Genomic DNA, 14,892 nt, shown 5'->3' with positions numbered 1-14,892 from the left:
TACATCCCATTACAGAACCCCTCGCCATCACACTGGGACCTGTTAGTGACATGCAGGCCTTTCTATTAATCCTCCCATTCCCAGTTAATCAGTTAGGCAGAGATTTGCAAACGTAGGTGCACACAATGAGGTATTTTACAGTGTCCCCCACGCTAATACCCAGCAGGTCCTAGCAACACTCCAGATAGACCCAAAGGAAGAACTTCCATGTGAGGGAAAATGGGCAAATGAGCTAAAGAACCTTATTAACCCCATACCTGCCACTTTATGGTTGACCCATGATAATGAGGTAGTGTCTTACCTTGTTATCATGTTTCGGCCACGAAGATGTACCCATCCACGCAGCAGAAACAGTTAGGATTAAAGTCGATCCCTTTAAGTGCAGTCTATCATCTATTTTCCATCCTTATCTCTCTGCCACCACTATGGCACTCACCATCATGCCTATCTATTCTATCTGCTATACTATCAACTATCCTCCCTCTCTCACAAAGTCTGGAAGGAAAACATTTTTAAAAAGGCATCCTGACCACTAACCCTGGCCTTCTCATTGCAGAAACCTACATTGACCTTGATAACCTCCCTCTTACTGAGATGTGGTTCAATGCCAGCTCAGTCACTACTTTTGACTCCCTTCTCCCTGATGGCTATAAGATCATCTCCAAGCCTCGCCCTAGCCATGCTGGCAGTGGGGTTGCCCTGATCTTACCTGAGTGGGTCCCTTCTTCCCTCATACCCACACAGCCATATTCCTTCTTCGAGAGCCTGGTCTGCAATCTGGCCATCTCTCCAACTTCCTCCCTGACCATTGCCACCATCTACTGGTCACCTGGCTCCATCATCATCTACTTCTCTGCATGGGCGGATTTCTCCTCCTCTCTGCTCACGTCTACCTCTAAACTCCTTCTCATGGGTGACTTCAACATCCACCTTGCCTCCTGAATCACAGCATCCACTCTCTTCCGTGACCTCTGCACCTCACTCTCCCTCTCCCTCTCCATTCTCCCCTCTGGTCCCACCCACTCGGCTGGACATACTCTTGATGCCTTGATCCACACTGATCTTGTGCTTTCTGCCCCACTCACCACACCCCTCTCCTAGTCAGACCACTCCCTTCTCTCCTCCCACCATGGTCCTCTCTGCTGTCTGACTGCACCTGCCCCGGTTCTGCCGACCTCATTCACGGACATCCGACCGATGACGCGAGTGTCCGCTGTTGCCTTCGCATCCTCCTTCATCCCTCCCTCTCCCCCCAATGCAGTCTCTACCTCTGACTCCGTTCTCAGTAACCTCCATCTTGCCATCACTAACACTCTGAACGTGCTTGCCCTAATCATGACGATCCGCCTGAAACATGCCTCCAATCATAACATCTGGTACGACTCTAAACTTGCAGCCCTGAAATGCAAGTGCAGAGCTGCCGAACAGAGGTGGCAGACCTCAGGCTCACCCTCTGACGAACTGGCCTGTCACCTTCTCCAAAACCAATACCGACTCTATTCGCTCCAAGAAAAGGGCCCACATCCAGGCTGGCATCTCTGGGGTCGCTAACAACATGGCTGAACTCTTTAACCTCTGCAGGGGATTAGCCAACCCTTCTGCAGTCTCCAGCTCACCTCTTCCCTTTCAGCCCCCTCTGCAATGCATTGGCTGCACACTTCACTGTAAAAACTCAGGACATCCTGAGCACTCTCTCTTCCCTTTTACCCCCTGCTCCCCCATCCTCCTGTCACCTATTGCCACCCATCCCCCCTCTGCCTTTCTCTCTTCCTTCTCTCCTATCACATCTGACGAGGTCACTGGAGTTGTCAGCTCTATGACGGTCTCCTCCAAACAAGTATCCCCCTGTTCTTCCAGAACCATTAAGGACAAAATAAGCTCCCTTGCCCCAGCACTTGCTGATTTCTGCAATCACTCTTTTCCTACTGGGTCTTTCCCTTGTTCCCTCAAGCACCCTTGTGCGCCCCTCCTGGAAAAACCCTCACCTGACTCCTCTTATCCGGTATTACCCAAATTGACCTTTTACAATTGACCTTTTGAACAATTGACCTAATTATAGTGGTCCTAATTGACCTTCTGCACAATTGACCTTTACATGGGGGTTTTTGGATTGGGTGGAGGATTGCGGGAGGTTTCACCCCGCATATATGTCCTAACTGACCTTCTAAATGAGGTCACTTCTCCCGAGGTCAATTGTGAAAAGGTCAATTAGTATACAACCTCTTATCCGGCTAATTACCGCCCCATCTCTATCACTCCCTTCCTTGGGAAACTCATGGAAAAGCTGGTCTTTGCCCAACGGACTTAGCACACTGAGCTTGTTGGTTGCCAACACAACCATCAATCTGGATTCCGAGCATCCAGAGGCACGGAAACTTAAACTGCTCTCCTGAACACCGTGAAGAACTCTCCACAGCTCTTGATTCTAACTCTCCAGCTTTTCTCATTCTAATTGATCTCTTCTCTGCATTTGATACCGTCAACCACTCCCTCAATCTACCCTCTTCCTCTCTACGACCCCTCCAGCTTACCCAGAATAGGACTGAGAGACCTATCCTTGGCATCAAGCCCAGGGACCACATCTATTCAGCCCTAAAATCTCTCCATTGGCTCCCTGTTGCTGCAATGATCAAACTGAAATCCCTCTTCATCCACAAGGCGGTCTGGGTCCAGGGACCACACTATCTACAGAGTCTCACCAAATACTCTCCCTCCAGATTTTTAAGCTCCTCTGGCGCCAACTCTCTGCATGCCAAGTGCTTCTCTAAACAGCTAGCTGGTGGCCGGTGTCTTTCCTCAGCTGTCTCCCTCACCTGGAACAGCCTCCCCCTTCCTCTCCGTCTTGAGCCGAACCTCCTCAAATTCCGGGAGCTCCTCAAGACTTCCCTTTTCACCTCCTCTTTCCCCCTCTCCCTCTCTTGCTAACCCCACAGTTGTTGATATTGGTGACCAGGGCCCTTATGTGTCCTTCTGGGCCCTTCCCCCCACAATAGCCCTCATCTTAAAACCACTCGCACTTAAGAGCACCCACCGGTGGGTGCCCACTGGCCTGTGCTATCTCACATGCCTGCACTTATTGCTTTTTTCAGTTGACCACTCTTACCAAGTGATCTCTGTCTGGCACTTAACAGTTGCTTGCAACTTATTCCCTAGCACTTCCATTTGTGACACTCCTAAGCACTTGCCCCCCTCACACCCTCCCCTCTCTCTGCACTTTCACGCTCTGAAAACTCACAAGTCCTAGTAAGACCGCCTCTTTCCTTCTGCATTGTTATTATAATTACCTTTCATTCCCATGTTCCCTTCCCGTTGCCCTGTGGGCGCTGTGAAACACAATTTACTTGATTTATAAATGCCTTACAAATGCACAATAAAATAAATAAATAAGAAGCTCTCCTGAATTCCTCAGTACCCCTGAAGCCAGAGACCAATCATGGAATTACTCCCTTTATTGAAGCACTCCTAAATAAGGTATAATTGTCCCTACTACTGGCCCCTGTAATAACCCTATACTGCCAGTTAAAATGCTGGGATAAACTACCTATCATTTCACCCAAGATCTGAAAACTGTCAAGGCAGTGTTCATCCCTTCATTGCCCATAGTGCCAAATCCAGCAGCAATATTATCATGCATTCTGCCAGATGCTACATAAGTCACAATGGTAGACTTATGTTCTGTGTTTTTCTCATCCCCCTACATAAATACAGCCTGTACCTGTTTGCATTTTCACATAGAGGAATGCAGTACACCTAGACCCATTTCCCCCAGGATTATACCGAACTCCCTACCCTTTTCTCCCAACAATCAAAGAAAAGAAAGACAAAGTTCTTTGGTGGATCTGTTCTGGCGCAGTATGTGGTTGATTTGTTAATTGCTTCACCATCATACAAGGCGTGCAAACAGGATACACACGTCCTAACGGCATAAGGCACCTAAGACTAAAGTGCAGCTATGTAGACAGACTGTGCATTACTTAGGACACGACATAAATTGAAGTCCCTTACTTTCCCCCTTTTTGCTAAGTAAGTTTTCTACTTCAATCCCAAAATTAATAAATCACTGTGAACTTTAATTTGTGATAAATACATATGTATCTATACCCTAAGCAATCATTCAGAGATTTAACAACCACCTTCAGCCAACTCCGAAATCCTCAACCCCTTACAGCAGGGCACCTGAGTGAACACTATAGAACACTTTCAGTGGACTCTGAAGTCTAAGAAAGCCTTTGTTAGAATGAAGAACAGTTTGACCAATGCACCTGCATTAGGACTTACTTACCAATTCCAATAAAAACTTTACTCTATACACGCTATACAGGCATAGAGAAATGGTTTTGCCATAGCCATCCTAACAGAGAAGCATGGCATGCACCACAAACCAATAGCTTATTACCATAGAAAAGCTAGATTCTATCACTTTCAGAATGCCCCATCTACGATTAGTTCCGGTTGCGGCACTAGCAGTAGAGCAATGTGAAAATATTGTACTGGGGTCACCCCTAGAAGTCATAGTACCTCATTCAGTCATCTCATTCTTACTGAAAACTAAGACACAGAATATGTCTGCATCTCATGCTATTAATATGAAAGCCTTCTCTTAATCTCCTCAAATGTTACTCTGACTAGATGCTCAATATACAATCCAGCATCCCTGCTCCCCACACTTGAGGATGGGGAACCGCAGAACACTGAACTCCATGACTGTGTAGCTATCACTGATTGGTTATTGACAGCGCACACAGACGCGACTGATATGCCACTCTCTGAGGCAGATCTGACTTACCTCATGGATGGTTCTTGTCATCAAGACCAAAATGGGAAAATGGTTACAGGGTACACAGTGTGTGAGACGGGGGAAGTGGTGGAGAGCAGTAGGTTGCCCGAGGTCACCTTTGTCCAGGTTGCAGAATTGAGAGCATTGACGAGAGGGAGCAGTTTGGCCGCTCAGCAAACAGTCAATAGCTATACCAACTCACGCTATGCTTTTGGGGTAGCCCGCGACTTCGGTCAACTCTGGAAGCAGAGAGGATTTCTGACACAGACAGGATTCTCTATTTAAAACAGCCAATGCATGAAGGCACTTTTAGATGCCATTATGCTACCAGAACAGACAGACATTAGTAAATGTGCCAAACACCAGCCCCTAGAAAATGAGATCAGCTATGGCAATGATTTTGCCAAACACACCGCTAAGATGGCTGCGATATCTGACATAGAGGATGAATAGGTCCTCATTGTAAAGACTAGTTCTTTCCCTGGCCTATATCAGACTTTGGCTCTTATGCAAGCGAATGCTCCCTCCAGCGAAAAGGACAATTGGATAAGAAAAGGTTTTCCATTGCATGATGGTTCTCTGTGGTGAGATGACTAAGTTCAACTAGTGGGCCCCCAGATATTACTATAGCACTTCGTTAGGATGTACCATAGCCAGGCTCATGCTTGAAGAGAAGAAATGGTTATGCCACTGAACGAGTCATGGTTGGCCCCTGAGTTCTCTAAAATAGCTAATGAATACTGTAAACATTGCACCATCTGCCTCCAAAATAATGTGGTAAAAGCCGTTCCGGCCAACCAGGGTGCACACCCTCCCCCATATTGTCCAATTGTAGGTTTGTAGAGAGACTTCCTCCAGCTTCTTTGCTGTAATAACTGGCAAAATCATCTTATTATCTTATACATTTGCTGGGTGGATGGAAGATTCCCCCTGCTGGAGAGCAGATGCTTTGACAGTTGTGAACATACTTGTGGGGGACTTTGTGCCTAGATTTGAGGCGCCGGTTAGCATCAAGGGTTCCCCATTCTGTAAACAGTGTGGTAAAATCAATTCTGTCCACCTTAAACGTAAAGCACAATTTGCATTGCCCACACCACCCACACAATCAGCGGGGAGAGTGGAAATATGAAATGGAGTAGTTAAGAATATATTGGATAAGGTCTGTCACGAGATTGGATTGAAGTGGCCCGAAGCCCTCTCCCTTGTATTTGCACCTTTGAGGTGCTCTATAGCCGACCTATGAATTCACCCTTGTCCCATCCTGTGAAGGCTGTTTGTGACAACTTGCTCTTAACTGATGACAGATTTCTACGACATGTGAGGTCCCGAATTTCTTCTGTCAGTTCTGTTCACAGCCAGGTTAAGATCGCGTTGCCCAGAAAAACAGGCGATTTGGTCCTTGTGAAGATGCATCAGAGTAAGTCCGCTTTGGCAGCTAGGTTTAAGGGGCCATTCCAAGTCCTTCTAGTGTCACTCTGCTGTGAAAGTACAGGGCATCCTGACCTGGGTCCATGTGACCCATTGTAAGTGGGCAGCCCCATCTGTAAATTGAAAAGTTTGCAAAATGTCTGATTTATGCGGCCTTGCTGTTTTATTCCCTTGTATTCTCTTCGATAATGTGTAATATAGTTTGTAACTCCTTTGAACCTCACAAACATAGTGACCACCTTAGACTTTATGAGCTGGCCCTGGTACAAGAAACGGTGTGTGGTCCAATGGCAGAGGGGGAAAAGAGATCCGATTGGAGAATCAGAATATGGGGTAGAAATGTAGGTAGGATTCTTCCAGATGCCTGCTATGTGCCCCCAAGGTGGTGAACCATATCCATGTGAAGCCCTTCCAAAGTGGTTGTCAGATGACGACTACCTTCGGACCCTCAATGCTGAACAACAGTCCCTAAAACTCCCCCCCCCCCCCACACCCAAAGACCTGCCAAAGGATGAGATACCTAGTGTAAAGCCTAACCCCCACACACCCCGCACAACAGTTCCTAAAACTTCCCCCCACCCAAAGACCTGCCAAAGGATGAGATACCTAGTGTAAAGCCTACCCCCCCATTCCCCCGCACCTGAACTATAGCCTGAACTATCTCACATTTCTGATTAGACTGCTTATTGCTATTCTGTGATGTGATGTAGTGCCCGTGGTATGTGGTTTTCATACAGTGGCTGTAACAGGAGAGACTAGTATAGAAGATCAGGGTGTAGTGCTAGGAAAGGACTACAATAATTTTATGGTGCTATACTGCTGTTTACAAACTAATTTGAATTCTAGAAATAACACTGACGTGACCAGTGTGTTCTAACCGTACCCATTCAATATGACAGTATAACGAAGATTCACCCAACCAAAACTGTATCTCATTTCAGTACCTTGCATCACTGACGTTTGATGTCAGTGAATGTATAAGGAATACTATGCTGATGTTTACTATTATCTGGCAGCAGAAGGAAGAAGTATACAGAGGGAGGCAGAAAAGGGAAGTAGCGGATCGCATTTGGGATGGGGCATACACAGCCCTTTCAGCATGAAGGATCTGCAAGGGTCGACATTTTGATGGAGGTTTAGTTCACCTAGAATGAGCTACAGGGCTCATCTCTGGGGCTCAGCTCACCAAAACAAATACAAACATTGGGGGTGCTTCGCAGAATTGGGACACTCAGCAAGCTTACCTGAGACCCCCGGATCCAGGTGACCTGCAGAGTAATGTCTGCAGGGTGTACAGCCCAGGGGTGACCAACTCTAGAAGACAGGGGCCCGTCTCGATTCAAAAGCACCTCGTGTGGGTCACACTATTGAACGCGTGAACATTTAATGTGTGATGATAAATTGGGGTGGCTTGAGGATTTGTAACGTGTTTAAGCAAGAAAAGCGAAACCAGCCTTAATAGGTAACTACAGAAACAAAAAGTATTTGGCGTTTCGTAAAAGACACCAGCTGTTTAATAGTAATGCGACTCTTTATGACTGCATTCTGGGTTATGGGTTGAATGCATGCTAAATCCACGTGCAAGTGAAGTGCCATCGCACAGCAGTGGCCACTTTATTGTTGAAATGGCACTTTGTAAAAAGGCAGTTTTCTATTTTAGTTGTATGGATTGTTTTCTGTAATGGCATAGGGCGTTTTACTGTCAAAGTACTGCAAGCCCTTCGAGTTATTGTCTGTTTAATCTTAGTAGAATGAACTGCTTGCGCAACTGCACAGTTCATTTGTATTGCTGAAGCACTTCCGGTTTGCCAAATCCCACTATATCTTAATGATGGAATGTTGATGGAAGTTTGTATTACATATAATACGTAATGCACTTCCTAGTATTCTTTCATATTTGGAATTCATCTTTATACATTGTAATGATTTTAAGGATATTTAATGTGATAAAAAGTGTGACATCCTCTTTAAATTGTGATGTGATTAATATTGTGTGAAAGGTTTAAATTCGGAAACTATAACCGATAGTAAAGACGCAAACACCAAGATACATAATGTTGCCCTGATGTGTATGTATGTATGGATGCATAGCCTCATTCATTCGATACTTACCCGCAGAAAAAGGCATAAAGGCCTCGCGCTTGACAAACTGCCCATCGGCATCCAGGAAGTGTTCCGGGTAGAACTGGTAGGGTCTCTCCCAAATGGACTCATCCTTCAGGACGGACGTCAAGTTGAACATGAGGGTGGTTCCCTAGGAGTAAACAGCGACATGAGAATCAAACCAGAGATTTGGAAGGGCCGGGTCACAAATTGATACAAATCCTATTTGGGTATATAAAGAGAAAGCGGTTTCATGGCGATTTCAGCATATTTATTTTCAGTTTGAATGAAGCTCTAGTTACCCACCTGTAAAAAAGACTTAATTATATGATGAAAAATTATATGATTAAAAAAAATTAAAAAAGACTCTTAATGCAGCACATCAGACTGAATGGAGGAGCTTCCATTATCATGTTTTAATGTAGTGCTTTATGGTGAGTTTATACTGCTTCCAAGAGGTATAACAACAGTTGTTATTGTTCCCTAATTTTTCCTCACACTCCATTTATCAACCTTGGAAGGATTAGGGGCTGAGTAGGCCCTGCCAGGATTCAAAGCTACTTTTGGGTGCTCTTGACTCACATCATCACATCACATGATCTCCAGTGATGAACATTTTAGAGGCCACTAATGCACTAATTCACATGATAAACCAGCCTGACGATCTTGATATATCCATGGCACGTAAAGCAAATATTACTCCTTTAAAAAAAAAAGAAATCCCCTCTACACGTGTTCTCAATTTCTTCTCAATTTCAAAACTTTATTCGGAATAGTCCTTTAGCACAACACAACAATATTGATTGACACATTTGAAATATACAAACAGAAAAATATAATTCAATCTAGTGCAATGACATTTCTTTCCAAGCATAGTGAAAGTGCAGTATAAAACCATGGCGCATTAATACAAAAGGAGTAAAAACCATACAAAGCAAAAAAGAAAAAAAAAGCAAGATGCAAGATGAGCCTCAAGAGGTGAGAGTGCTTGCCGCCTCAAGGGGATTCTACAATTGCACTAAGCCATTGCCCATCAACTTGCTTCTTAAAAGCCATACTCAAATGGATGTACCTGGCCGAAGCAAAAACCACTTTCCACTCCAGCGTGCTCAAAAGAAGCCACATTGCTTCCCCTGAGTTTCTTATCCCTGTATCCACTAGAAGGGGTCTTAAATACCTCTGCCTGAGCTCGAGTGAGATTGGGCATATCAGCATAAAGTGGGTTACAGTTTCATCAGCTTGTTTGCAAAGTGGGCAAACGCTCGAACCAAGTAATGACCATTTGCGGGAGTACCAGGCAATGTGCAAGAATGCCAATCTGAAGCAAACATATAAGGAGCTCTCGTATGGGGGTGAATTCCATCTAAAAAGGTTTGCAATTCCCCAGCGGGATAGGTAAAGGAAATTCAGGACCAGTCTTCAAGAAATCCCTTTGGGCCTCCAGTTTCTGCAACACATTTTGCTTGGCATTTGTCTTAAGATCACCCTTTAGCAAAGGGCAACACTCAATAGGGTTGGCCCAAAATATCTTGCATCCAGCCTGCAGAGCATTGTTTTTACGTGAAGAAGCCAGCCATGTTTTTTGCACCATTTTATTGCAAAAAGTCTCAGGTTTTAGGGAAATCGAGTCAGCTATAGGCCAAATTTGGAGGTCCAATTGAATCAGTGAGGATGGGGCATGCTTAGGCAGGAGCAATACCTTCTTTAAAAAGTTATTCTTGACAGGAGATAGCATTTTCTCATTTGCAAAGCCCCAGTTCTCAGCACCGTAAAGCGATGCTGGCGATGCTTGTTTATCATAGAGTGCAATAGCCGGCGAAATTGCCCCGCTCCCGTGGCTTGTGAAAAAGGAAGGAATGCCCGCACTATATTTGATTAGGTTTGCCTCAGTTTTAACAAGTTGGTCAGTCCACTCCCCCCCCCCACCTTGTTGAACCTAATCCCCAGATAATCGAAATGCCTGACTTGCTCCAGTACCAAGTCATCGACCTTAATCGATACCTGGCAAGGTTTAGAGAATGGGTGTTTGAAAACCATGACCTTGGTTTTAGTGACATTAAGCATAAGGCCAAGTTCCTTGTATTTTGCTGTGAAGATGTTAAAGGCCGATCTTGGCCCAGATGGAGTAATGGCGAGAATCACTGCATCGCCGGCAAAGAATAGAGTAGGCCATTTCCTTGATCCAATTTTCAGGGCATTTAAGTCACCGACCTACAATGCATCCACAATTTCCTGAATTTATAACAGGAAAAGGAGCTGGGCCTGGACGCCTCCCTGGCGGACCCCCTTCATCACATCGAATGGATCAGTCCCTTCCCCTTCAAGACCATAGCGCACTGAGGCTTGGGTTTGCACATGGAGCAATTTAATTGCATCAGTCATCTCTTTTGGGGTTTCCCGTCTCTTTTGATATGCAACAATATAACATATAGTTTCATGTTAGTTTTGTATATTTTTGGATTATTAGAGACAACAGAAAGCAATGGTCCACGGTACCTCGTCCTACTCGGAATCCCACCTGAGCATTACTAATGATCCCCTTATCACCCACCAACAGAAAGCAATGGTCCACGGTACCTCGTCCTACTCGGAATCCCACCTGAGCATTACTAATGATCCCCTTATCACCCACCAACAGAAAACAATGGTCCACGGTACCTCGTCCTACTCGGAATCCCACCGGAGCATTACTAATGATCCCCTTATCACCCACCAACAGAAAGCAATGGTCCACGGTACCTCGTCCTACTCGGAATCCCACCTGAGCATTACTAATGATCCCCTTATCACCCACCAACAGAAAGCAATGGTCCACGGTACCTCGTCCTACTCGGAATCCCACCTGAGCATTACTAATGATCCCCTTATCACCCACCAACAGAAAGCAATGGTCCACGGTACCTCGTCCTACTCGGAATCCCACCTGAGCATTACTAATGATCCCCTTATCACCCACCAACAGAAAGCAATGGTCCACGGTACCTCGTCCTACTCGGAATCCCACCGGAGCATTACTAATGATCCCCTTATCACCCACCAACAGAAAGCAATGGTCCACGGTACCTCGTCCTACTCGGAATCCCACCTGAGCATTACTAATGATCCCCTTATCACCCACCAACAGAAAGCAATGGTCCACGGTACCTCGTCCTACTCGGAATCCCACCGGAGCATTACTAATGATCCCCTTATCACCCACACATCTTTGCAGTTTTACCAACAATACTTTGCCAAAGGTTTTCCCGACACAATCCAGTAGAGATTTTGGGCGTTCATTTTCAGGCTGGTCTTTGGCCCCTTTTTTGTAGATGGCACTATTGTGGCCTCCCTCCAGGTACGGGGAACTTCCTTAGCACAGATGGCGGCATTGAACACTCTGCATAAGTTCGGGATCCAAATAGTCGGTTCATCCCGGAAGAAGTCTAGTGGAATGAGGTCAGGCCCAGCGGCTTTGCCCCGTGTTGCAATCCCAGAGCTTCTTCCACCTCCTTGTGTGATATAACTAAGACTAGTATTCATTTATTGCAGTGCCTATACAGTGGTTATGGACAGATCTCAGCAACAGTCACTGAACATGCTGGGCTACCTTTTCCGATTTTGGCCTCACGACTACTCACTCAGCTTTTAAAGACTTCAACATCAGCTGCGAATCCCCCGATACCTGACAGTATAGTTCCTATAAATGGCGTGTAAGCAAAATGGTCTCACATTTCCGGGAAACCTTTCAGTGTGTCTTTCAAAATGCAGACAGATCTCAGGAACACTCACCCAACCAACTGAGCTTCCTTTCCAGCTTTGCACCGAATCACTCATCCTTCCCATTTTAAAACTTTCAACAACGGTTGTGACTCCTGATACGGGACTTTACAAGCAACATCTCCTTCATTTTCAACAACCTTTCCATTTGCTTAGGTTACCTCATGCAGAGACCGGCCCTGACGTCACCCATGAAGGCTATATGGGTTCCAAGTCCACGATAACACACAAGGGACTCATAGGCAGTTATTGCAGAAACAGAAGACGTTTCCAGTCCTTCAGAGATTGTGATCTTAATTGTTGGGAATCTACTATCCAGCACAAATATCTTCGAACCAGCACCAATGGGACGTTGTCTTAAACCATATCCTTTGATTAAAAAAAAAAAACATGCATATCTGCATAGGCTCTTTGGCCCTCTACATCCCCAAAAATGGCCAAAAAAGGATTATCCCACCTTAAATCAAACATATATTTCCTTAGCTCACTCGCGCAGGAAAAGAGGAATCTAGCCATGGTTGCTTTGGGTTAGTCCAGCCTGGACTGTGCCAATGAAAACGTTCCTATTTACCCAAACAATCAAATACTGGGATACTCACACCAATCTCAGGCATTGCCATAATATGCCTAGGTACCCACTCTGTGTGGGTGCCAGGTTTTGCCATGTAGTGCGCGGGTACTCAATGATTTGCCAGGCATTTTTATCAAACGCCCAGTAACTCGCACCATCTGCTATGCATTTCCATAATCTTCCAAGGTGTTCAGGGCCACATGCCAGGTATTGTCACCATGTGTCCAGGTACTCGAGAACCTTTGCCAGGTTTGGCCAACATATGCTCAGGCAGACACAACATTTGGCAGATATGGCCATCCTAGGATTAGTAACGCAAAGTACATACCAGCGTTTACCATCATATGCCCACATACTCGCATCATAGCTCAGGCTTTGCTATCAATTGTCCAGCTGCTTACACCACTCGCTAGTTAGTGCAAGATCCTCGACATCTGAAGACATTATTTGCCAAATATTGTTCCCAGGTACTCATACCACCGATTAAAGGATAGTTCCGGGACTTTTTTTTTTATTGTCTCTACGGTTCGGCCATGTGCTTTTAAGCATAACTCGGTAGATCGTAGAAAACTTTCCTATGGACTTTACCCGACTTTTCGTCCATTAACGCACTCGAAATCAGCCGCCATTTTCTGATAATCCTATCATTTCCCCCCATCGCCCTGGCTCACCTGCTTTTGCGGCACTAAATCAAATCCCCCGCCCCTGAAACAGACTTGATCAAAACATTCATATTCCCTGCCTCTATCCGTGACGTGACTGAGCTGCGTAGGCAAACGCGCCCAGGCGTCTTCTACGCGACTCCACACAGAACCCGGAAATCAACACAGATGAGCTCACACAACACAGCGCGCCACAATTGGGAATATGAAACTGTACTTTTAAATTAAACCGCAAGATTGTAAATTTGGTAAAGTACATTTATTTGACATCAAATGTTTTGAGAATATTCAGCGATTTTCATTTTTATTTGCTCACGTTCCAAAAAGTTCGTTTTGAGGCACGCGATGTTCCTTTGCTGTACACAGGGTCTTAGATCATCTCACAATACAGCGCCACAATTCGGAATATGAAACTGTGGTTTAAAAGCAAACGGCAAGATTGTACATTTATTGGACATCAAATGTTTAGAGAATATTCAGCGATTTGCATTTATCTTTGCTCTCGATCCAAAATAGTTCGTCTTGAGGCAAGCGATGTTCGTGTGCAGTACACAGGGTGTTGGTTTACGATAAAATAAGCTCTTCGGTCGCACTGATAATCGCATGGCTGTTCCAACAACGAGGCACTAGGCCACCACACGGTCTGTATGTTGCATCTAGCCGTTAGTACCGCATAAGGGCATACTTGTACTTGGCGATCGTCCCATAAAATGGTCAGGGTGGTAACGTTGTTCACGCGGAGAAGCAGCTGGCGGTTAAAAAAGCCATCCGCCGGTGTCTGGTACTCGTGACACATACAATAATGAATGATGTACCTGTTTGAAAAACATAAAAAATGAAATTAGTCTCACCATCAGATCTTTATTAAAATTATTCATTTTATATATTAGGTCGGGAAATTATTTCATAGCTAGGACAGTGCAACTGGGTATTATACGTCAGCGGGGGGCTGTAGGATACTGAGAGAGTCCCCCAGTGCAGGGGTTGACAGGGAGGCAGTGCAGGTGGAGAGTGGAAGGGCCCAGGACCGAGGTCGCAGACAGTGGACCAGTTGTAGCAGGGGAGAGGGAGAGAGAAAGCAGAAGCGAAGAGGAAGGTTTTGAGGTGCTTCCGTAAAAGGAGATGGTTCTCCTCAAGATAGTGCGCGGTACAAAACAATATGCCACATAGAACGAAAAAGTACAACTTAACCCGTCTTTAAAGCTACTGTATAGTAATTAAATTGTGGTATCAACTCATCTAAAGAGTTACTTACATTATATTTGCATTTTCCATTGTGTCTGTGCGTAGGGCAGCCCCGAAATACCACTCCTTCTATGCCGACGTTATTTCTTCTAATGAACGAACATTAAATGGCTTTCGTTTCTGAAATTATATTCATTATCGATTCTTACGTTATTGCACCACACCCCCAAAAAGAAGGCTTTCGGGATGGTCCCGGCCTGTCAAGGTCAAATAACAATAGAACCTTATACTGAGTCGTGGGCCATTCCGGCACCCGAGCAAAAAATCAAAGCAGCTGACCTTCACTTTGAACGAGCACACATTCCTACTTAGCTACATTCAGTGTAAGGCCATCTCACAGGACTTGAAAT

At 45.2% G+C, this 14,892-nt stretch overlaps 1 protein-coding gene across 1 annotated transcript in view; it reads right to left on the bottom strand.

Moving 5' to 3' along the window:
* The window catches only part of LOC138580053 (cytochrome P450 2D15-like), a 421,564-nt gene that overhangs the window by 13,666 nt on the left and 393,006 nt on the right, over nucleotides 1–14,892 (bottom strand). The window contains exon 9 of the mRNA XM_069650288.1: nucleotides 8,318–8,459. Within this exon, the coding sequence (XP_069506389.1) occupies nucleotides 8,318–8,459 (142 nt within the window). The remainder of the gene's footprint in view (nucleotides 1–8,317; nucleotides 8,460–14,892) is intronic.

This window comes from Ambystoma mexicanum, chromosome 3p, assembly GCF_040938575.1.
Source record: "Ambystoma mexicanum isolate Mex_15411 chromosome 3p, UKY_AmexF1_1, whole genome shotgun sequence".
Taxonomy (NCBI): domain Eukaryota; kingdom Metazoa; phylum Chordata; class Amphibia; order Caudata; family Ambystomatidae; genus Ambystoma; species Ambystoma mexicanum.
Note: the sequence above shows the minus strand (reverse complement) of the source record. Positions and strands in the feature narration are given on the sequence as shown.